The 23949-nt window shown below is 42.2% G+C and overlaps 1 protein-coding gene across 1 annotated transcript in view; it reads left to right on the forward strand.

Moving 5' to 3' along the window:
- The window catches only part of ABCC4 (ATP binding cassette subfamily C member 4 (PEL blood group)), a 142235-nt gene extending 136950 nt beyond the window's left edge, over window positions 1-5285 (forward strand). The window contains exon 31 of the mRNA XM_005516443.3: window positions 936-5285. Coding sequence (XP_005516500.2) covers window positions 936-1043 — 108 coding nt within the window. The 3' untranslated portion in view covers window positions 1044-5285. The remainder of the gene's footprint in view (window positions 1-935) is intronic.
- The last annotated feature ends 18664 nt before the right edge of the window (window positions 5286-23949 follow it).

Here is a 23949-nt window from a genome sequence, read left to right on the forward strand (position 1 = left end):
TTCTTTGAAAAAAAAATTGCATTTGAAGTCCTTTTTCACCCAACACATTTTTAGATAAGAGCACACAAGTCTTGACATTATTTCATTTTGTTATGCGCATCTGTCAAGGAACAGAGATATGATACAGCTGCTAAAAACTGATGATTGTGGAACAGTGAAACTTGACAGCATTTCATTTCCTTTATGTTCTGATTATACATTTATCAGGAAACCTGTATCTCTTCTAGTTGAGCTAGAAATTGGTAGAATTCAGGAACTCAAAGGCTGGGCAAAGAACTGTCCTATTATTTGGTATCATCTTACGTTTTAGAGAAGTTGCTTGGTTGAGTCATTGTTAAAGCTTTTGCTTCTTCTTTCATTATTGTGGTTCACTATCCTGCGATCACATTTCTATAGGCCCTATAACTGCTCTGCAGCACAAATTAAAGGCTGGGATATTTCATACATATACTTCGAAGTTTCAATGGTTGTCAATCATAGTTTGTAAAATATAGGGATTACAACCTGATTTTAACATCCAAATCCATTGTGTTCATTTTATGTGTGAAAATGAGAAACCCTTGTGCAGACGCAAGATTTCACAGCTTCTTTGTCATCCTGTTTTTAATTTATCTCCATGTTTTGAGCTAGTAAAATGATTTTACTTATCAGTTTAATGTAAAGTGATAAAACATATCTATTCATCTGAATTAACAAAATTTGAGGGAATTGACAGGTTGTGTGGGATTTTTCTCACATTTTGTTCTAATGTAAGTTCATATAGTAATTTTACTAATTTTTCAGTGACATACATTTACTGAATACCACTAACCTGAAGTTCCTGTTGGGATTCCTTAAGGATATGTATCTCTCCTGTATTTATCTCCAGAAATATTGTTTGAAGCTAAATGGACTTTTGGTGCCTAATTACTCATGGAATCTAATATTTTTCCTAGGTATACTTCAGTAAGAATTACCCGGAAGTTGTTCAGAATGGTCAGCTTACCACAGACTCCTCCTTGGATCCTTCCTCAGGATTATGCATAACTGAAACTGCACTGTGATTCCTCATTGCCTTAACTGTTCTCCTTAGAATGTAAACCTGAGACCATCTAAACTCAGCGACAACATTTGCAAGTGTCAACAGGCGAGGAAAGGGAGGGAGGGGGGCGATTCTTTGCACTGGACATCCTTCCTATTTAATACTGAGAAGAAAATTTTTACTGTCCCTGTTTCTTGCATTTCAGTGCAATATGTTTTTCTTTCCAACTAATTGTGTTTGTATTGCTAAGGAAATTAGGCGGATTGAGTTTTTATTTGAGAGTTATGTGGTAGAGATCTCTTTTATTTAAACAGGTGCAGGACACCTAACAGGTCTAGTGTGCATATTTGGAGCTTAGTAAAATAATTGGAATGTGTCCTTTTTTTTCTTTTAGAAATATTTTGAGAGCAAGCAAAACCAAATTATTTTCGGTGTCACTTTAGCATGACAGCTCTGTCAGAACAGCAGATTTGGTAGTGTGCAACTTACTTGTCTAGAGCAACTGTCTTTTTGCCTGTCACAAGTACCTATGCAGGCTGGTAGGAAAAAAACTTGAAGAAGCCAAAATCACTTTTTCTTTTTGATAGAAAAGTACTATATACTTTTTTATATATATATATATAAACAGTTCAAATAATGCTGTTCAAGATGAATGTAAATATTAGCTTTATTTTGCTAAAATCCAAATGCTGAAAAATCTATCTCAATCTTCTGTACTTCAGAAGAAAATTACCACATTTGCACTGAAGAAATATTTAAATAATTTAACATACATTCCTCTTTTTACCCAGGTTATCAAAGAAAAAAAGGTATTAAAATAACTTCAGGAAATGTTTGAATGACATGTCATTATACCTAAATACTGTGTAGTACAAAGTTATCTTCAACACAACACATTGAAATGTATACATTATTTGCATTTATTGTGCCTTAATATTTGTGCCTTCAAGCCAAAGCTGTAACTGCAGGGTACACAACAAATTCATTGGATATATGTTAAAAATATGTAACTTTAGTATGTTTAAAGTTTTGCATCAGGGGTTCTGTTGAACTTCAGCTGTTTGAAGTTACCATCCTGCCAGAATAAGTAAGAAAATACAAGCTGTAGTTTCAAATGGCTGTTGCTGATAGAGAGGAATGCAGTGAGAGAGGGGTTCAATATTCATAAGTTATGTCCTGATTCAGCAAAGCACTTTAACACAAAGGCACTATTCCCATGTTTAAAAAATAAATCAAGCAAGTGCTATGCTGCTTGAGATTTTTTCAAATTTAGTGAGCTATTCTTTGAGGTCCAGTAGAAAATACATCTATTCATCTTGCTGTTTAAAGGACACAGGAGAGACTAAAATGCAACAGATTTCTTCAGGACATGAAAAATATTGTGCTTTTTAAAAAATACTGAAGATGCTTGCTATTACCTGTGTAATGCCAAACAAGTGTTATTTACTCCAGTGTTCATCCAGTGGCCTAAAAGTAAGGCAAACACGAATGTGTCTCATTTCAAGCAGTTCAACCGGTGTTTAATTTAGTCAGATACAAAGTTACTCCTTACTGAGAAGTAAATTGAGGCCAAAGCCTCAACCGCTCATCTTGGACATTTTTCTTCTGGGAGACAGACCAATGGTGAGAATCCTTGTTCTCCTGTCACAGCATCCTCCCTGCACTGGGGCTTGTTGTCCTGCTGTGAAATCCCAGGAGAGGGGGAATTGTGTCTGCAGTGCCACCAGCCAGCTTTCTGAGGGGCTTTTGGAGCTTGTGGAACAAACATCAGGTATCTGTGCTTGCTGGTAACCTCCTCTTACATGCTTTGAAATCATTAGGGGAGAGTTACAAAATGAGACGCCTTTGCCCCTACCCTTTTTTTGTCAAGTCCTAACACTTCTCCTGCAGTGTGTAGCATCTTACACTGTAACAAGTTCCACTGAGATCAGTGGAACTGAGCGTGACACAGTGATGTGCAGCAGGAGGCTTGTGCTACATCTGATGATAAAATACCAGCCAGCCAGGGGCAGCTACCAGCCACCAAGCCACATGGCACAGGTGTGCTCATGTAAGCAGTGCTAATGGCAGATCCTTCTGAGAGCACACCAGTTATCATCCTGTGTGTTTGGTGGCTGTTTTCCTTTCAAGTTGTCTGAAATAAGGATTGGGCTGTAATGCCACTGAGTGAGAACAGTGGTTGCATTGCACAAGTATGTGAAGGTATAAAGTCATGTTAGATAATGCTGGGGGACTGTGTAGCATAAAGTTCAACCTCATGGCCTTGTCCACGACTGCCTTTTTGGCAAGGATCTACGGATCCATGCCCAAACTCTGCTCAAGCTTTGGTATGGAAAGTCCTGGTTGGAGTGGTGCAAAACACAGCTAGGGTGAGCTGACCAGTAAGGCAGTGCACTTTGTCAAGTTGGGAGTTGGAGATGCTTTGTTTATCTTCTTTTTTTGAGCAGTGTGAATATATTCAGGGTCTGTGTTCTATAATATGGAATCCTTATTATTTCTAAACAGTTCTTATAGAAGAGGAGGTGTGATGAATAATACAGGGACTTTTATGTACTCTAAGAGAATAGTAAGTTCTCCTGGCCATACATACCTCGAGTTTATATTTTTTTACCAGATCCAAGGATATCTGCATGCGTAAACCAAGGGTATAATTACAGTTTTAGTTCATTTCAACTCTGAAATCAATCTATGGTAAGTTATATTTCAGAGCAGAACTCCAAAACGCTGGCTGCTGCAGACTCACTGGTATGAGACCTTGAGAGATCTAGCTATCAGTCTGTAAGCTAGAATTAATTTGATCCTGTAGCTTTTTGAATGCGCACAAAAATGCTAGGTATCTCTGAAAATTATGATTCTGCTTCTTCATGTGTTTTTGCAGGACACTACTCGCTGTAGGTATCAAATATCAATATCAGACAAAACAAATTTATTACAAAATCACACTTGAAACCCATAAATTGGGGAGTAGAAAAACTAAATTGAGTAGAAAAACTAAAAGCAAGCCGTTCATGTCTGTCATTGGCATTATTTCATCTTTTTGGTTTAAAGCAATAAAAATATTTTATTCAGGAAACTGGTTTAGCTGGTATTGTTGATAGCTGTTTTGTTCAAATGTTGATTAAGACCAACTGACCCCTTTCATTTTAGTTAGGTAAAAATGGTACCTGAATGGCAGAACTCAAATCAGGGGAAGAAAAAGACCTACATGTGATGCAAGTCTTGGTCTGTTAAATGAATGCATTGACTTTCCAACAAGTGTTTTATGTTTCCTTATAAAGAAAAATGTAAATAGTTTTAAACTTCCATTTTGAAAAATGGTTGTTTTGAAAAAAATTGTGCTTTATTTGGAAATAGTAAAGCAGGTTACTCTGAGTTTCATACCTTACTGGGGATCTTGGAAAAAGAACTCAGTCTCCTGAGTTATTCAAGCCTTTAAAATATTTCTTTGCCATGAGGTGCCTTAAAGTATTCCAGAGTCTTATTTCTAATAAATATAATTTTTTATAGTAATACTGAAAATCATCAGTTACAGAACTGTTGTTTCTTAGGTGTAGAAATCTAGGAACAGCCTCTACTTCTGATCTTGAGAATTGTTTTTCGCACATTTGTTTTGGTATGTCTTTGCTCCACCCCTTCTCAAAAGACCACTGTGAGCCAACAGAGCATGTTGGCATTTCCAAAGCCACAGTTCACCAGGATAGGCTATTTCATGTTTTACTTATTTGCTTGTTTTAAGGACAAAAATTCTCTTTAGTGAACTGCACCATTTGCCAGATGGTCATAATCTTCTGCGATAACCATTAGTACTGCCCTTTGGAAGAGGGAGGACTTTTTGACCAGCCTCAATAATGCTGGTTACTTAAGTAATGTTGATGGTTTTTTTCAGCCTTCACAATAAATGTGTGAAATAAGATTACAAAAAGAATCAGAAGAAATGCTGCTTTTTTTTTTTGTTAAACTGACCCTTTGAAATATCTCACTTCAAAATTTGCCTCTTTTTTTTGGAGAGGAGAAGAAAGAGTTGAAATCACTGCTTTCCTGCGATGGTGATAAGCATAACAGTTTTGCAGAAGATGTGGCTTTCTGTGTATGTTTTACATTGTGTAACAGCTTGCTGCTTTTTCATAATTTTAACTCTGGTTTTTGTTTGGTTTGGTTCTTGCATTTGTTGTAATAATTTGATTTTGGTATTGCTATGGACTGATTTCTTTTGTGGACGTTCATGTGACAGCTGCTGTCATACAATAAAAGGCATTTCTCAGAAGCCTGTCTTAAGTCTGTTGTCATTGCAAATGTGTGTCTGAAGGCAAAAGTTATGGGCTGAGCTAAGTCAGGACATGTCTGACATCTCCAAACATCTCTCAGTGGCATCAGTAGCCCCAAGACCTGAAAATCCACTTGGAGGTACAAAACACAATAATACATGCCAGCTTGGTTTTACCAGTTTTCTCTAGTCCGAGATCTCTCAGATCACATTACCAAGATTTTTGCTTTAATTGCTAAAAGGTATTGCAAATAGATTTTAAAAAAATGTGATGGGAGAACTACTGAAGCTGCACCAGTGCAGATGCAGTGTGGTCTCTGAAGTAACTGGAAAGCTCACTGGGCTGGACAGTGGAAATGTGGAAGGTCAGTGGACAGAAGTGAGGCGGGTTAGGAGCATAATTCCAAAAACTGTTGTTACCTCTCAGTCCTATGCTTCTGTCTGAGGAGTTTGTTGCTTAATTTAGGAAGACACTCAAAAACTGCTTTTTTCTGAAAACCATGCAAAATTCCTCCCTATGTCTTCCAACTGTCTCAAGTACTTCGCTCTGCTATTTTGATGCAGGATTTTTAGTACAGGATTAATTATGTGCATTTGCCAATAATCCCCCAGTGCAGCATGTTGCAGGACCTAGTAACAACACGAATTGTCATCTCTCCTTTTCTACCATGGAATATGTGTTAAGAATTTCTCATATTTTTACCAAAAGTCTACCTCACAACCACCATGCAGCTGTCTTAGTTGCCTCTAAGCAAATTTGGCTTGGGTTGTCACAGCACAAGTCGCCTGTGGGATGTGCAATATTTACCTGGAGCTATATCCTCCCAGAGCAAGCACTTGCCAAATGTGTGTGCTCCTATGTTAATACAGCAGTTTTAGAAGTGGAAGAGGGAGATTTGTTCCCTTGCCTGAAAGAGAGCTGCTGATAAGTAGCAAAGCCAAAGATGCTTTTTAGGAATCTGCTCACAAAACAAGCATGAATTTCATAAACTTGGTGTTTAAAGCTGCTTCATAGATTTGGAGCAATATTAATGTACAGAAAATCAGGGCCATACTCTGATGTATGAAAACGGGCTTCCACTGTCTGCACCTTGGCACCACTTGACTCCCAAACTGGCCTGGAATCAATAGCTTCATCTGTTTTGAGATACAAAACTCCCTATGGATCTTAGCCATGGATCTGAAAAGTTTGAAACAAGCTGAAAAGTACAATATCCTTGAGGAGAAACTGGAGGTAGTCCCACTGCCATTCAGGAGCCAGGGCACATCCTGCTTTTAAGTTGCTGGGCTCAACATGGATACTGGGATTATACCTGCCTTCTTCAACCATGTGAGTTAAAAGCTGCACCATGCTTTCCTGCATGGGATACCCTGTTTTTTTAGAGCATACTTTTGGGTGTTGCAGATTTTCCTTAGGCTGACCTATTTGGATCTTCCCATCTAGTGCATGACCAAAACATAATACTGAGGACTTTTTGATGGGAATGTTCACCATGAGTGAATGACATGGGGGATTGTTTACACCAGGACAAAGGAAAAACCTAGATTCAAGTCCAAGTTCCAGGGAGTATTTATGCATTTTATTCAATTGTCTGTAGAAACACCAGGAGGAGCTGGGGCTTCTACTCCATTCTGTCAGCATAGCTGAGATGATCTTGGGCAGCAGGATCCATTTCCTTGTGTTCACTCCTGCTCTCTGGCCCCAGTGGGGCGGTGGTGGCCCAGGCTGCAGCTGCCACCACACAGGTCTGACAGGTCTGCTCTTTGCAGTCAGTGCTTCAGCTGTTGGGCAGCTCTACCAAAGCAGACTTGGTTCTTCTGCCTCCCCAAGGATGCTGTTGCCCTGAGTGCCATTGTAACCATGTGGAGCTCTGCTCTGGATGTGATGCTCTCTGTGCCCAGCTGTTCCTGCTGCAGCTGCTGCTCCTCCGCTATATGGGCAGTGAGTCTTCTTACAGACCTTATAGACCAAGCTGTTCTTAGAATCAATAATGCTCCTAACAGAAGGGCTCTGGAATGCTAGCTGAAGTTTCTGCATTCACTATACCCAGAGAAAAAGCTCCCAGTTTATGCAGTTTAAATCTTTGTGTTGCAGCCGACGGGATGTGTATCACCTGCTCACGGTAACATCTGAATGTGGTGCCTGAAGTATGGCTGGTGGATTGTGGTCACGCTGGTCAGGTACATGAGACTTAAAATGAGCTATGGTGCTTTTTTTATTTTTTTTCCTCTCTTTTTCTTTCTATTTTTCAGTTCTGGATATTTGCTATAGGGAATTAAAGTGAGGTGAAACAATGAAAAATAGTTCCCTTTATTTGATTCCAGTAAGCTTTGTACCTCACAGTTCAAGCACAGATAGAAAATAAAGGAAGGAGTTATTTATCCTGTATATTCTGAAGAAAGTAAATCTTACTAGTGTTCATGCCAGCGGACCTTCTTCATGGTCTTTTCTGTTTTCCAGGAAAAGACCATAATTATCTTATGGCACTAAATTGAGTTGGTGGGAAATACAGCCTCAGATTTATTAGTCAAAGTTTCACTGTCAACAAGAGCTTGTTCTTCAGTATTACAGGCCTGGATTTTCTTTCCAACACAAGTGCCAAGCATGAATAGGAAAAGTGAGCGCTGTTGAACTGTCTCTTGAAAACATTGCCAGGATACCAAAAGAGAGGATTTCTCTCCCTCCCTGCCCAGCTGAGAGGATTTTTCCTCATTCTGTACCAGCAGGAAGGCAGCATTGTACCAAGAGTATGGACCGCACTGTGTTTTGGTTGATTTAACATGTATGCACTTTTGCAGAGTAGTGATTTCCTTGAGTGGAGTTATGCAAGTAATTCACCCTGAGTCATTCATGCAGTGAATTAAGTGCCTCTTCCCACAACCAGGTCGTCTTCTGACAATCTTTTTTTTTTTTTTTTTCTGGAATTACTCAACAAATCCTTTTGCAATTACTTTTAAGCATTCTGTGTAGATCACACATTTATGTACGTGGTTAATATTTGTTGATTTTTTTGAGTCATATTCCTAATACATCAGAGAAAATACATTGTGTTTTCTCTGTATCATTTGGAATAAATATCTGTACCTGCAAATAAAAAATTTGTTTTCATCTAGTTGCAGGTGAGCATGTGCCTGTTCATTTCTGTTTGTATCCCTGTCAATAAAACTAGATTTACTTGAATGGTGTGTCATATTATGCATATACATCAACACAGAAGGGAAGGGAATCTGCATTTTTCAAATAGTTTTATGGAAAAGTCTCTGCTGTTTTTTCTAGCAGCAAGTGATAGAGACCATCAAGGGCTTGGAGGAAGAGGAAGATGCCTCTGCACATGCCAAAAGAATGTAAAGAACAGCAAGATGCTTGCAGTCTGCTGGGATCGAGCAGGGCTGGCAGGAGTCCCCCTGCACAGGTTTTACCTGCCTTTGTCCTTTGTGTGTTTCTGTGCATGTGAGAAATTGCAACAGACCCTGTGCAGAACCAGTTCAAGTTGCTGAAAGCAGAAAGTGAAAGGCCAAGTGCTGCTGGTAAGCAAGAGCAGGTGTTTATCCTGTGCCAGGCATGGCCAAAGCCTGTTCCCTGCAGGTGTTGTCCTTACAAGTGCACTGGCTGACTGCCCCATGGGAGTGATTTAGCTTGTTTTGGAGGAGAAGCCCCCCAGAAAAGAGGCATTTTTAGGGAGGGCTTCCTAGAGCATGAAGGAAGCAACAGTGAGGTTTCCCTCAGAGGTCTCCATCTTGCAGGAAAAAATTCTTTTCTGATTTTCAGGACATGTGCTGGACCCTACAAAGCTCATGGGTGCTCTGCAAAGAAGTTGTAACAGCCCACAGTGCTTAGGAGGACGTCTTAATGGGCTGGTTAAGTGGCTAATGGGGATCCCTTTGCTGCAGTCAAATGGATTACTTAATAGAGACATGTAGATCTTTGGGAGATGACTGGGAATGGGCAACAAACCAGTTGGAGCTGCTCATGCTGTTGTCACAGATTTACCAGAAAATCTGCTTTTCCTTCCAGCTGCATTTTTTTTTTTTTTCCTAAAGAAGTGATTATCAGTTCAACCTTTCCCTGCAACTGATATTGAGGCAAACTTCTATCAGATATTGCCAAGTGGAATTTGCCTTTTCATGACTTCTTGGCTCATGATGGCTGCCAAGCTCTCAGGATATTTTGGCCCTTTTACTGAATCTGGCTACTGTTGTTTGTAGCTGTTCAGGACTCCCATTTGCCCATCCTGAGGGAAGCATAAGAAAGACTGGTCCCTGCTGTTGAATTGTTTGCATAATTCCTTTTTTACTTTTTTTTTTTTTTTCTTTCTATTTTTTAACTGGGAAAGTCGATCTTAGACTGGAAGAAGTATCAGCAATGCTAGAGTTTTAACATGAAATCATCATATCTGAGTGAGATGAGTGTGTCCCTCTTCTCTCATCCATTGCCTTGCAGTTGAGGAAAGCGCTTGATTTCCCACTTTGATTTCTCTGGACAACTCCTAATCCCAAATTTTAGTGAGGAGCTGATTTATTGTCTAGCATCAGGGATGGGACATTAATTCCATCTGCCACCCAGTGTGCCTGCTTGGAAAGAAACAAACCTCCTCTGCTGTAGGTAAGATCAAAACCAAAGGGTATAAACTGGGTTGAAATCCATGTGTTTAGGCAGCTTGTCTGGAAAACACAACTCTACTGCTACTTAACCCTGTAGTTGCCTGGAAACCCTTGAAACACCTGATTCTTTACCTTGAAGCTCACCCAGGGGCCCAGAGCCACCCTCCCTGGAGTCCTCAGAGCTGCCAAAACTTGCAGCTTAGTGCCTCATGCCCGCTGGAGCCTCCCTGGCATGGAGAAAACAAGGATTTTACCTGTGAAGGGGCTCGGTGGGCCCTGGTAGCTGCACCTGGCACCTCCCCACGCAGTGCTGTGGCAGCTCCAGCTCCGAACCACTTTTTCCAGAAGGGGTGTGAGAACCCTTAGAGCAAGCAGGACAGGGCCAAAGGAGACCCCTGCCTGCTGCCTCCCAGGGAAGTGCCCTCAGGGGCAAGGATGCAGTGCCCCCTTGCTAAAAGCCTTTCCTAGAATCATGATGGCGAGGAGAGAGGCGGACTTTGGGTGCCAGAACCTTTGGGTGCAGTCAGTGTAAACCTCCCGGGATGGCAGCTGCCAGGGCAGTGAGGAGGCAGCCCGGGGCTCCCCGCTCCCTGGTGGCGGCCTCAGAGCGAGGTTTCGGCTTTAAGCACACTCTCCCTCCTTGCTCTCCCTCGCAGCCCCCCTCCGCCCTCCCGAGTGTGAAATTCCTGGCTGCAGAGTGTGGTTGTTTCAAAGCAGGGGTGGAGGAGGCTCCTCCGCCCAAGGTAGCCTCCAGCCGGGTTGTTGGGGCACTCTCATGGGATGTGGGAGATGTGGGTTTGGGCCCCTCGGGCTGAGGCGGGAGAGGAACCCGGGCCTTCCACTTCCTCAGCATATACTTTGAATACCGAGGCATTATATAATAAAAGCTATCACCACCTTTTCTTCTTCCTGCTTTGTGTTTTAAAAGACTGATCTGTGTGGAGTCTTTTGAAAGAAAGGGCGTAGGTACCAATCTCCAGGAGAAGATTCCAGACAATGGATCCCAGGCAGACAGGGTTGCCTCACTCCAGCCTCAAGGGGCTTTTAGTGCAAGAGAGAATTGCAGATACACCCTTGTCCTCCACTTTTCCTGTTGCCTCAATGTAAGCAGCTGCATACTCCCTTCAAGAAGGTCCCACTGTGTCCTGCCAGCTCTGTTGTGTTCAAATCTTGAAGCACCCAAATTCTGTCAACCACGCAGGGATTCTGAGTGTGGCTCATGAGATGCCGGAGGCCAGGTCATCTAAAAGTCTGTGCCCAAACCTCTCCTAAATTTAACCTTAAATTCTCTACTTAAATCAGCTTGTCAAATCCAGATGAAATTACTTGCCTCTTTGAAAAAATACTGGGGATAGAAGCTAGATCGAGAGGGACAATCTTGCAATATAATTTCATAAGCAGGTAAAAATATTTTAGTTGCTTTGAAAATTTTAGAGGACTTCAGACTAGAAATAAATGTCCACAAGTAGTCTTAATCATTGCACTCTGTGAATACTCATTTGAAATAGTCTTGGCAATCAATTCTGATGTAGCTCTTTGACTGGAAAAGCCCAGACAGTCCCAGATGTCTCTTTGATGCAGGAACACACAAAGATTCAAGTTTCCATTGCTCTGATGAAGCAAGATGTCCCTTGCCCTAACTAAGGAGGAAGAAGTCCCTGTGTCCCAAAATTAAAATGTGTTGCACATGGTGCCTATTAATCAATGGAGTCAAGTCTGGAGCAGCATCAACTCTTATAACTTGTACTCAGTGGTAAGATTACACAAATCCATGTGTTTCTTCATATATCCATATATCTTTCCATGATATTTGAAAAATGATGGTAGTTGGGTGAAGTCCCTGGGACTGGAAGTAGGGAAATACTGCACTCATTTTTAAAAAGGGTAGAAAGGAACAGCCCGGGAAGTACCAACCTCTCAGCCTCTGTGCCTGGGAAAGTCATGTCCCTAGATCCTCCTAGATGTGCTAAGGCACATGGAGAACAGGGAGATGATTTAGGACAGCAACCCCCAGAATAAATGCATTTTGGAAGGTGAAGAAATAGAGAGCAGCCCTGCCAAGAAGGACTTGCGGGTGCTGGTGGGTTAGAGGCTGAACATGTCCTGGCAATGTGTGCTCACAGCCATGAAGGCCTGGGCTGTATCCAAAGGTGCATGGACAGCAGGGTGAAGGAAGAGATTGTCTCCCTCTAGTCCTCTTTGGTGAGATCCCACCTGGAGTACAGTGTTCATCTCTGGGGCCTCCAATATAAGAAGATCGTGGACCTGCTGAAGTCAGTCCAGAAGAAGGCCATGAAGATGATCAGTGGTCTGGAGGACTTCTTCTGTGAAGAAGTTTGGGTTCTTACACTTGGAGAAGAGAAGGCCCCAGGGAGATCTTCCTGTGATCTTTTGGTACTTCAGCAAGGTTTATAAGAAAGATGGGGATAAACATTTTGGTAGGGTCTATTGAGATGTGACAAGATGTAATGGTTTTAAACTGAAACAGGGTAGATTTACACTTGACAGAAGGAATAAATTTTTTACAATGAGAGTGGTGAAACACTGGAACAGGTTGCCCAGAGAGGGTAGTGGTGAGTACCCCATCCATGGAAACATTCAAGGCCAGGTTGGATGGGGCTCTGAGTAACCTGATCAGGTTGAAGATGTCCCTACTTCTTGCAGGGATGTTGAACTAGATAGGCTTTAATGGTAACTTACTACTCAAACTGTTCTATGATTGTGTGTAACCTTGTTTTGAAGTATTCCATCTATGAAGCTCCATTATTTCCCCTCTTTTTCTTGGCAGAAATCTCACTCCAGAGGGATGAAAGCCAGCTCATCAGTGGGTCTTCATGAAAGATGAAAATCTTTTGTTTGTGGTAGATACTACAAATCAAAGGAGATCAGCAACCAAAATGAAGAAGGGATGTCACTGTCGTTACCACACTTTTATCAAGAGAATTCCCCAAAGGATGGCAAAGGTTCTCTGCAGACCCCTCATTCACATCTTCATTATCATAAATTGCCAGTGGAACAACCATTGCAAGGGACACCAGCTCTGGTAAAGGGGATTGATGCTTTGTCCACTCTTTGAGACAGTCAAGAAAGCTGAAAGGCATGAAACAGAAACCTTCCCCAGGATGTCCTGGAAGTCTAAGCATATGTCTGAGGAAGTCCAGCCACAGGAGAAATGGCTGGTTACCCTGTGCCTGGACTGACTGTCCAGATATGATGCTCCATGGACCCTTGGGTAGTTTTTGCCAGGTGCTGTGATGAGATGCTTCTATGATATCATCAGGAGATGCTCATGGCAGAGAAATAAAAGAAAGAAGATACTATAGAGGATCATTTCAATACCTGACACTCTTACACTTGGCTAATTGTATTTGTTCATTAAGATAAGGATCAGCATTCAGCTTCTTCTACATTTAGGTCAGCCTTCCAGTCCATTTGCACTTGCAAGAGAGAGCTGCTTTAATGAGGGATAATGAAACTTGCCACACATTGCATCATAACTTCTGTGTTAATATCATTTGCACATGATAAAATGCAAATAATATTGACTGTCAATGCACAATCATGCTTAATCCTCTAAGCCCACACACACACAAACACACACGCATGTGCTAAAACTAATATCCCTAACAGTAAACAAAATATACATCTGTGTCTCTCTCTGTCCTCCTGAGAACATTTGTTTTCCTTAAACTACAAGATACATCAGTTCTACCTATGCAGCTAAGCAAATAGACTGCCACTGGCTCCTGTAGGTACCCTTATTCCCTGTTTGCACTTCACAAAACCATGACAATGCAGTGCAGTGCACTGTAAACAACCCTGCCTTAAACGGACCTACACTCTGCATTACAGGCATTCAAGGGGCATTTCTAGTGCATAACACTAGTTGACTCTCCCAATGCATTTTGAGTGCCCAAGGACTGCTTGTCCATCTTCTGTAGGCATCCTGAATTTTGAAACAGGCATCTTGGTTAAATTATAGGTGATAGAGATGCTCAAACTCTTTTTCATTTAGGATTTGTGCTGCTAGAAGAGTACCTGCATACTCTTTTACATCTGGATTTTGTTTTTGGAAGGTATCACAAAAGGTAAGGTACTAAGCTGAAGTGGGATCGGTTAGTGACTAGCCATCTTCAGTGAATAAATGTTCCCTGAAGGTTAAATAGGTCCATATGAATTTCAAGAAATGCAGATTAAGCACAGAGTGAAAGTTAAATGTATTTAATTATAATTCTATTGTGGGAAGTTCAGCTCACAATGTCAGAATCACTAAATCACTTTCAGGTATCTTAATACCACATAGATGTTTGTATTTCAGAGGGAAAAACCTCTTCAAGTTGAACTACTGGCTGAGAGTGCTACCTATGAACTATATGATTTTAGGGGCATTCTGTATCTCTGGTTCCCTGAGAGCTGCAAAGCTTTTTTGATCAACTTTTCTCACTGTTTGAATGTAAAAACTCACATTAGTTCAGGACTGGTGAAGAATTTTATTTGGAAATTTCACACCCATTATATGAAACACAGCATTGCAGCAACCGTTTGCTGTTTCTGTTTCTCAGTGCTATTGGCAAAGTGCTGCCTTGGGTTTCAATAATCCAGAAAAATGCAACAGACAGCAGTTGTCTGGAGAAACCATAGATTTGTGTAGGACATGATCCTTGGGGAGGTGTCCCACTGGTAAAGAAACTCTGAGAAGAAGCTGAGCAAGCTCAGTGCCTTTGAAAGGCACTCTTCTCCTTTGATTGCACAGGCTCTTACTTCAGGAAGGCTGCTTCGTGAAGCTAGTAAAATTTAGCTTCACGATGCCTACTGGCCAAGTCTCGCCACGAACAAAGACTGAGTAAATGAGGTTTGCTTTTCAGAGAAGGGAAGTGTCCTAACCTTTGTCACCAGCTGAACCTGACGTTTACAGAGTTTGTCCAAGTGCTCGGAGTTGAATACAAATGTGCCCTTTAGACACTTCTTGGCCCATTCAAAGCTTTGCACTGTATTTCTGTACCTACCTGAAATCACACTGTATTCCCCCAGCAGCCATAAAGTCAAAACATTTTTTTATTTAATACCGATGAAGCAGATGTTATTCAGCATTTACTATGCTTCCAGTACCTGAGCATCTGGAAAGACAAGTGGGTGCCAGAAGTGTGTGTTAGAAAATACAGCCTACAAATCTAAGCTACAAAAGAGTGCAGGTGCAGGGGCAGCATCTCCTCCAAGCAGACCAGGCAGCCCATGGGCCATGTCCGAGAACCTCAAGACACAAGCTCCTCAGAGAAGCTGAGCGCAGGCTCCTCTCAAGCGGACGTGCACTCTGTTTGAGGATTATATATGTTAGATCCTTGCTTTGATAGCTTCACTTACGCAAAGCCTTGGCTCTATCAGTTCCAGCATAGTCAAACTTGGGTGAATCAGCCTCCCTCAAACCATGCAACCTGATTCACATACTATGAATCCAGCCTCTCCTTGCTGCAGGGTAATCAGTGGAAGCTCCAGCAGTGGAGCTGCATTTAGTATCAGCTCTGTGGGCATTTTTGTCTGCACACCTCAGGGGTTTTTTTGAACTCTAGCTGTTGTGAGTGTGCCCTGGATAGTTTCAACTGACTGGATTTGTAGAAGTAAGGCTTTGAGCATGGAGGGTGGGCTTGTGCTCCTAAGGAAAAGAAGTGGAGGTCTTGTCCATACCTGTTAAGCTAGAGGGTGTGAGTTCTGTGCTGTAACCAGCTACACATTTTGGTGTGTGTTCCCCAGCATGGCTTTGGCCCATGAGGGCTAACATCCTCTGAGGTACTGCAGGGTGTGGCACACATCAGACTGATCTTCATAGGCCACATGGATGAGGTCAAGTGTTTTGGATGGGAAGGTGTGTTTACTCATGCATCTGCAAGTTGTGCATGACATAAAAACAATTTGCTGTCTGGGTACTAGAGACTTCTTTCACAGCTGGTAGTGTATGTGCAAACATACACTGGACTGTGAGGTATGAGCTTGTGAGATACATGTGCATGTATATACATAGACATGTATTTATATACATGCACACACATACACTGCACTTTTATGCAATAACCAAGTTTAATGCTTTAATTACCTGTACTGCAGACTAAGAATCATGTCCTCTTGTACTGTTTCTTTTTTTTGGAGAAGGTCAAACCATGCTAATTTTAACAGGTCTCCCTTTCTGAGCATCAGTGGGCTTCAATGCCCCCAGCACAACACTGTGGTGAGCTGGTTTTTATCCCTGAAGAGTGACAGAACTGGGTTGAATAGTCATAGTGCTACAGCCCCTCTGCATTTTCTGTCGTGAGTGATGTTGCTGAAGTCTAGCTCCAGCTTCCCTCCCATCGTTGTACCATTATGTCTGAGGTTACCTGCCTTTTGTGTAATTCTCTGGACTCCTCTACAGCCAAGACTCAATTACAGGCAAAGAATGCTAACATGTTATTTGCCGAAATTCTCATGGATGAGAAAATTAACATTCCCCACCCCCCTCCTTTTTGTTGTTGCCATGGTCACAGGAAAGGAATTAAAGCATCAAAGCCTTCCATTTCCCGATGATGGATTAAGGAAATTATTAATTTGTCTTATAGAAAGGCAGGTTGTGTCTCTGCAATTAATGTTAGAAGGCTCTTCATGAGGGGAATTTCAGCCTCCTGGGCGGAGAAAACTAAAGCATCTGCTTGTTCACTAGCTTAGATAGATGGGATGGCTATGGGGGTCTCTGCCATAATTCCTTCCTTTATTAGTCACTCCAGATAGTATTTGGCTACTTAGGCAGTGGTTTCTTTGGGGCACAGTATTGAAAATTCAAACTCACCTACAAATTAAGTCCTCTCCTTTATCCATTTTTTTATTCTCCATACATGACCTCTCAGGCTTTTTTCCATTGCAGGTTGAGGAAGAGAAAACCCAGGGAAAAACCTACTTGCACATAATTGTCTTTGATATGTTCCAACTCATCTGTTGCCCTGCTTTCCTGGCTCCCTGGTGCCAGGTCCTATCTGCCTACTGTGAGGCAGCTGTTTATATGGGACCACTTTACAAACATTAGCTTCACAGTGGGATGTGTTCTCCCAAGGGAGCTGCAGGCTTGGCCATGGCCACTGTAATTGACCTAGCATGGGGCATAGAGACTCAGTCCCGTAAAGACTTCTGACGGATATGGGCCTCTTTTACCAGCTACGTCTTGCAATGTTTCTTGGTGACCTGTCCTGGCTGGAGCTGCCTATGCTTGCAGGAAAAGATGAAGAGGAAAATATGTTACCCTGTCTGCTTCTGGTGTCAAAAATTCTTTCTTTTGCTTCACCTTTTCTTCTCCATTTCAATTTTTTAATCTAAACAGAATAAGTGCTGAAAATACATTTTTTATTATGGCTTTGTCTTCAAAATTAGGAGACAAAAAGTACCAGCATTAAAATATGGTGATTTTGATCTTGACACTCATCAAAATTCTCTTGGCTCCACAGAGGGTCACATTCTCCCAGGCTTCTTTCCAGCAGCTTCTCTGAGCTTAAAGGTGCTGCTTTGGCCTCCCACTGCCAGCAGCAGTGCTGTCTGATGACAGAAAGCAGCATGCCAAGCAGTCTCTTTTAAATTCATCCTCTCATATTTCTTCTTGGTGCATTCAGGTAATTTGGCCTCTTTATTTACTTGATCCCCTTTTCTTCCTCCTGAAAGAGAGTGTCTTAGTGCTTCCCATTGAAACCCATGGAGGCAAATTGTTGGAAGATAATACCTGGTGAGCAAGTGCCGCTGGGGCAGAGGTGGCTGAGCAGTGCTTGTGACAGAGTGATGCCTCATGCTAACCTCGTGGCTTGTCCCTTTGATATGGTGTCTGTCAGGTGCTGTGCTTTGCCTACCTTGCTGTGGGAAATGAGGGAACTTGTTTGTCACTTTTTCCTATGCTAAAGGGGCACAAGGAGGAAAGGATCTTTTCTCTGAGTGCTAAGCTCCCATTTCCCTTTGATCTGCTTTATGGGAGTACCTTTCCTCTATGAATGAGCAAAATGCCAGGACTATTTCTTGGAAAAGCTGAATGCAATTTGAAAACTCAACAGGAGTTTGCATACCTGCCATATTCCTATGAATAATACAGTGCTGCTCTCCCAGCAACCACACTCAGCTCAGATATCTTTCTTGAAGACACTGCTGCTGTCAGGAAGACTCCTTCAGCTGATTGAAAGATATGAAACCCTTGTTCCTAGGTCTGATGGGTCTGTAATTAAGAGCTTTAAAACCAATGTTGTAACACCATGAGGGACATTTCTTTGGTGTTAAACGTGTCAAATGACCTACTGCTCTCAGATGTTGAGCTTAAGGTCTCAGTTGTTGGAGAGAAAATCCATATATACATCTACATTTGTGCTGTAGTCATGGGGCCTGGTGATATTGGTATCACAATAACACTTCAACAAACAAATAGATGGTTTTGCAAACACAACATAAACCTACAAAGTCTTAAAAAGTAAAATGTTTCACCAGGTATGCCCTGGATATATTTATGTGTTAGTTAAGCTCACTTTGAAGTGCCCCATGGTGTACCAACACCATTTATATTTCCTCTGGTCAACAATGGGTATACAATGTGCAGGTTTTAAAGTAGGTCCTAAATGAGTTTACCTTCTCCACAGATAGCCTTTGAGGACTCAAAAACACAGATGACATGTTCTCTGTTATGCCTTTTCTCTCCAGCTGAGCTGAGTAATTGAGCTGGTAGCCCAGGTGGCACCTCAACACCTCCACAGCCCTTGATATTGAGATTCTTTTGGCCAGCCTGCAGCCAATATGCATTGTGCCCTCCTGTTGATCCTTATTTTCTCTGTATTCAATACCAGAAGGCCATAATGCTCACCATAATCTCTTCTTATGTTGATGTGAGTGTCCAAATGCTGTTGGCCACATGCAGATTTATCCTGGTGTTCAACATCAGGGGTGTGGGGAGAGAAAGATTTATCTACCTAAAGAGAGGGAAGAAGGAGATGCAGACATCATGCAAAAACCCTTTACTCACACCATAGTTTATATTCTGTTGTGAGAAGGAATTAAACTTACACATAAATCCCTTTAAACTGAAATATCCACTGTCTAATTCAAAAAGAAAACATCTTCTCATCTGTCTTCCTTTTTTCAGGACCTTCCAGACTCCAGGGAGACCCACCACAGGTCCAGAGGGGAATTTTGTAAATGTCTTCTTCTCTATGGCAGGCCTGCTGTTAGCAACACAAGCTTTCTAGGGAACGTGGAGGATGCTATGTGCCAGATAAACTTTTCTCTCTCTCTCTTTTGCTTTCTCTCCTGAACTCCAATTGAAGATTTCCAGGTCATGCCATGACAGCCTGCTCCACAAGATAAGTGAAGCTGAGAGCAAACACTTCAGTCATGGAGTGACTCCAGCTGTCTTTGACTCCTTAGGTGATGCTGATGGAGGCACACAAAGATACAAGTATGCCTGTACAGACCTGGTAATCCATTTCCAGAGGAATATACATCATCTTTTGTAAACATATTGAAACCAGAGTGACAGTTATGTTGCTAAACTTTGGCTGTGGAAAAGTCAGTAAGACATGGGTTTCTTCACCAAGTGCTATGAAAGGAAGTACTCAGGATAGAAATTGTGACAAGACAGCCTTATTTCCAAAGGAGAAGTGCATGCTCTCTGCTTTGGAGATTGATGAAGGGAGGGAGGGGGGCAGGCAGGCAGGCAGGAAGGCAGGCAGGCTGGAAGGCAGGAAGGCAGGCAGGAAGGCAGGCAGGAAGGCAGGCAAGAAGGAAGGCAAGAAGGAAGGCAAGAAGGAAGGCAGGAAGGCAGGCAGGCAGGCAGGCAGGCAGGAAGGCAGGAAGGAAGGCAGGAAGGCAGGAAGGAAGGAAGGCAGGAAGGAAGGCAAGAAGGAAGGCAGGAAGGAAGGCAAGAAGGAAGGCAGGAAGGAAGGCAGGAAGGCAGGAAGGCAGGGAGGGAGGGAGGGAGGGAGGGAGGGAGGGAGGGAGGGAGGAGGAGGAAGGAAGGAAGGAAGGAAAGGAAGGAAGGAAGGAAGGAAGGAAGGAAGGAAGGAAGGAAGGAAGGAAGGAAGGAAGGAAGGAAGGAAGGAAGGAAGGAAGGAAGGAAGGAAGGAAGGAAGGAAGGAAGGAAGGAAGGAAGGAAGGAAGGAAGGAAGGAAGGAAGGAAGGAAGGAAGGAAGGAAGGAAGGAAGGAAGGAAGGAAGGAAGGAAGGAAGGTTGGTTTAAGTGCATGGCTTTTCAATATAAATAGTAGAAAATGGTTGGTTACATCAGGAGAAAGATGGATTACATGACAAAACCCAGCTGGTATATTGAGATGATTTTTTTTATTTTGTAGGCACAACAGGTAGAATTTTTCTTTAAAACCCACAGAAAATACCAAGAAAAGTGTTGCAGCCTGATTAAATGGTTAAATATATTAGAGGGGGAAAAATGCAATTTCCTGCTCAATTTGCTACCAAGAAGCCAGCTGGCAAAATAGTGGCAAAACCTAAAAAACTCCACAGAAGGACTTCCTGTGGCACATGCAATGTCACTACTGAGGCACTCTAGGCTTTCAGCAACAGGAGGGTGAAACTGGTTCCTCTCCTGCACCATGGCAACGTGCAGGACATGTTCAGAAAGCTGCTGGTTTTGTGATGGCTTGAGCAGGACAGGATGGCGGCAGAACTCGTGTTTCGTCAAGCCCCTGATGCTGCTGTTCCTGTGAAAAGACGATGGGGTTGGTGGTAGGACTTTTTCTCCATGCTTAGGCAGAAGGTGTGTGCATAAAATAATTGTGTGATCAAGAGATGCACAGAAGATTTGTAAGCAGGCACCAACAAAGGGGAGCTCCTCCTTGTCCACCTGCACATGGATTTAAAGGTCAATATTTGAGAAGGCATAGTGGGGAAGAGTACCTTCAGAGAGGTTGCTGCTTAGGGGAGGGTAAAGAAAAGTTACTCTTGAAAGATGGGAGACTTAATAAAAATATTCATGCTGCGGACCCAGATAGTGCTGCAGACTGTAAGACTGGGATAGCCAGTTTAGAAATATTCATCTTGCGCAAGATGGATAGAAATATAATCTGGTTAACACCCTGCATAGTGGGGAGAGACTGAAGATGAAGCTGCATGTAGGATCATAGCACAGTGGTTGTCATCTGGCTTTGGCAGTATTAAAAAATCCTTCCATGACGCTGCGCTAATGCAGACACCAGTGCTGCTGAAAATTTAGAATTCCAGACAGATTGGAAAAGCTAGGATAGGGCTGGGTACCTGTATAGTAGTATATGGGTACCTATATATATATATATATATATATATATACATATATATATATATATATGAGGAAGATATCAAGCGCTGCAAGAGCAGAAAAAGCCAGTGAAATTTAACTAGATTGAAGTTGGAGTAGCGCTGCCCAGCCTCTGCCCAGCACCTGAGTGTATGGCCCAGTTCAGGTCAGGTGCATTCCTTTAATAGGACACTTCTTGAAGGAGTTTTTCCACCCCAGGTACCTTTGGTGGGGAGAGAGCCAGGCACCTCAAGTTAGGCAGGTTGACTAGGGATTCAACTATGTGAAATATTCAAGGACAGGATCACTGGATCCCGAGGAACGTGAGTCACCCTTTCATATTTGGCACTCTAGGTCCCACCACAAGAGCATGCTTCAGCACATAGCAGAGAAACTTTCAAGTCTTGGGATGTGGCAGGGTGTTGCAAAAGAGTGTCATGGATATTATCTCAATAGTGATTTCTGACCACACCAAAGTGGTTGGTTTTTTAAAAATGGTTATGATAATAGTTTACCAGGTTACTAATTAGTCTATTAATTTTGAAATGGTTCAGAACAAGGTTGAAAAATGATGATTCATATGTATTGTTTATCAAGAATGATTTCAGAGAAGACAAGTACTTATTACAAGTATATCACATTATGAAATCAATAGAAGAAGAAAAAAATAAAAAAACCCTCAGAAAGTAATAAAAAAACCTGAGGGACACCATTCATCTCCCAGGAAAAGACAAAACAGATCCCACTGTATGCTCAGAAAATTAATATGAATAATATGAAAATAAACTACAGACATAGCATTCACTAAGTGTTGTAAGAAGAAATGAATTTATGCCTCTCATCTTCTCCTCTTACTATCAATTGTTTCTTTTGTGTCCTGGTGTAAGAGTATACACAATTGCCTTTAAAAAAGGGTCATCTCATTGATATTTTAGCCTCTAATACTAGTCCTGTGTTCAGATGTAATGGCATTTCTCAGTCAGATTTCTCAGTGATTAGAATCCCTCCCCAGAGACAAGTTTATTGACAAACTCCAGGAATTAAGGCAATGGGAAAACTTCCACTTTAGTCCCAGTAAGATATAGGGGTATTGCTGCTGGAAAGCTGAACTTGAGGCTCTTTTTACAGCTCCTGATGTACCTTTATGACAGAAGCACAGAATGGGTCAGGCTAGAAGGGACCAGAGTGTTGCCATCTGATCCAGCCTCCCTGCTCAAGTAGAGTATTCTTAGAACCCACTGCATAGGATTGCATTAAGACTTATTCACATTCCTATTGCCCCTGTTGCTGGAAGATGCCCACTTTGCTTGCCATGCAGAGCAGCAAGGTCAGACACACTCCCCAGCTGGAGAACCTGACTCCCGGCCCAGGTTTCCCTGTCTGGTAAGTACACTCTAATTTACATTCCTCCTGAGTTAGTAAGCTCGAGCCTAGCCTTGAATCCTTCTTGAAAATCCTGGACTGATTCATTTTCCCCCTGAAGAAGCTCCTCATAAACTCTGGCTCACCCCACACACACATACATTTCATTTTAATTAAAAAATACCTTGCTGGCATGACAAGCTATACAAGTTTCACTAAAATATTAAATAATAAAAAAAACCCCTCTGAACCCTCAGGTCTCTGTCACAGAGAGATACAATACATCAAACATCTGTCCAGAACAGAACTGAGGATAGTCATAGCATTTGGAGGTTTAACTTCTTTCCATTTATCATTGTGACGTGTTTCGGATTTGGAGGTAAGTTCCTTTGCAGCATGATCATAGGTCACTTTTTCTTTTCCCCCATAGCTGTATGAAAGTTTTCCTCATTTTTTTTTTAATGGAAAGTCTTTTACTACTTTAAAATATTATTTTTTTAAAAAGAAAAACTCCTCCTCACATTTCCACCTGTTTTGGGCACAGAAATAGGATGCTTTTCTCCATTTCAATTCCTCTCCTATCACATTAGTTGTGCAGTGATTTCTTTTTAGTTCTGCACTGCGCTTTGCCTCTTCCAATTTCAGCTCCTCGTTTACAGTCATTGATTCTTCATATGCTGAGGATCTACTCCAGGCTGGCACATTTCAGCCTGTGAAGCTATCCATTAGTCTCAAAGTGCTATTTAAAACTCTTCAGCAACTCCATCTTTGGGACTTTAATATATCTGTGACAGTGACCTGTATATAGTTTTGTGGTAGGGTTAGGTCTGGGGATGGAGACATGCTCTTGCTCCACTTTTTCCAAAGTCCCAGACTCCCTGTCCCAGTGCTGGGGGAGGAGATATAATCCACAGAAAGTTGTATGATGCATTGAGAGCTGTGTAAGCAAGTCCCCAGAAATGGAGAGCAATAAGGTGGAGTGTAGGTACCACCTCTGGTGTGTGGGAAGGCACATCCAGCTGCTGGGGTTCTCTTTTTGAGTGTTGGGAGAGAGCAACTGAAAGCAAGCAGTCAGGGAAAGGCACACTGTAATGTAAACCAGCACAGGAACACTGCTGGATGAGCTCTACCGAGGTGCGTTGAGATGTTGTTCCAGCTGGACAATTAACCTGATGTTATAAGCCATCTCTGAAGATGTTACTGGGGCATCTTGGCATTGTGCTGTGTGAGCACTTCAGCTGCAGCCCACAGTGTGAGAGTTCAGACATCCAGCAGAGCCATAAGGGGTCTGGGTGAATTCCTAGGGAGCTATTTCTGCTGCCTAGAGAGTAGTTATTTGCAAGGTGCTGGGTGCACCTTGGACTGGAGCACCTTCTGACCTTCTTGGGTAAGGTGAGTTACTGTGCAGAGAAGCTGCCCGGTTAAGTGAGAC

Source organism: Pseudopodoces humilis, chromosome 2, assembly GCF_049639895.1.
Source record: "Pseudopodoces humilis isolate 2021_Gansu_Grassland_sample_001 chromosome 2, ASM4963989v1, whole genome shotgun sequence".
Classification (NCBI taxonomy): Eukaryota; Metazoa; Chordata; class Aves; order Passeriformes; family Paridae; genus Pseudopodoces; species Pseudopodoces humilis.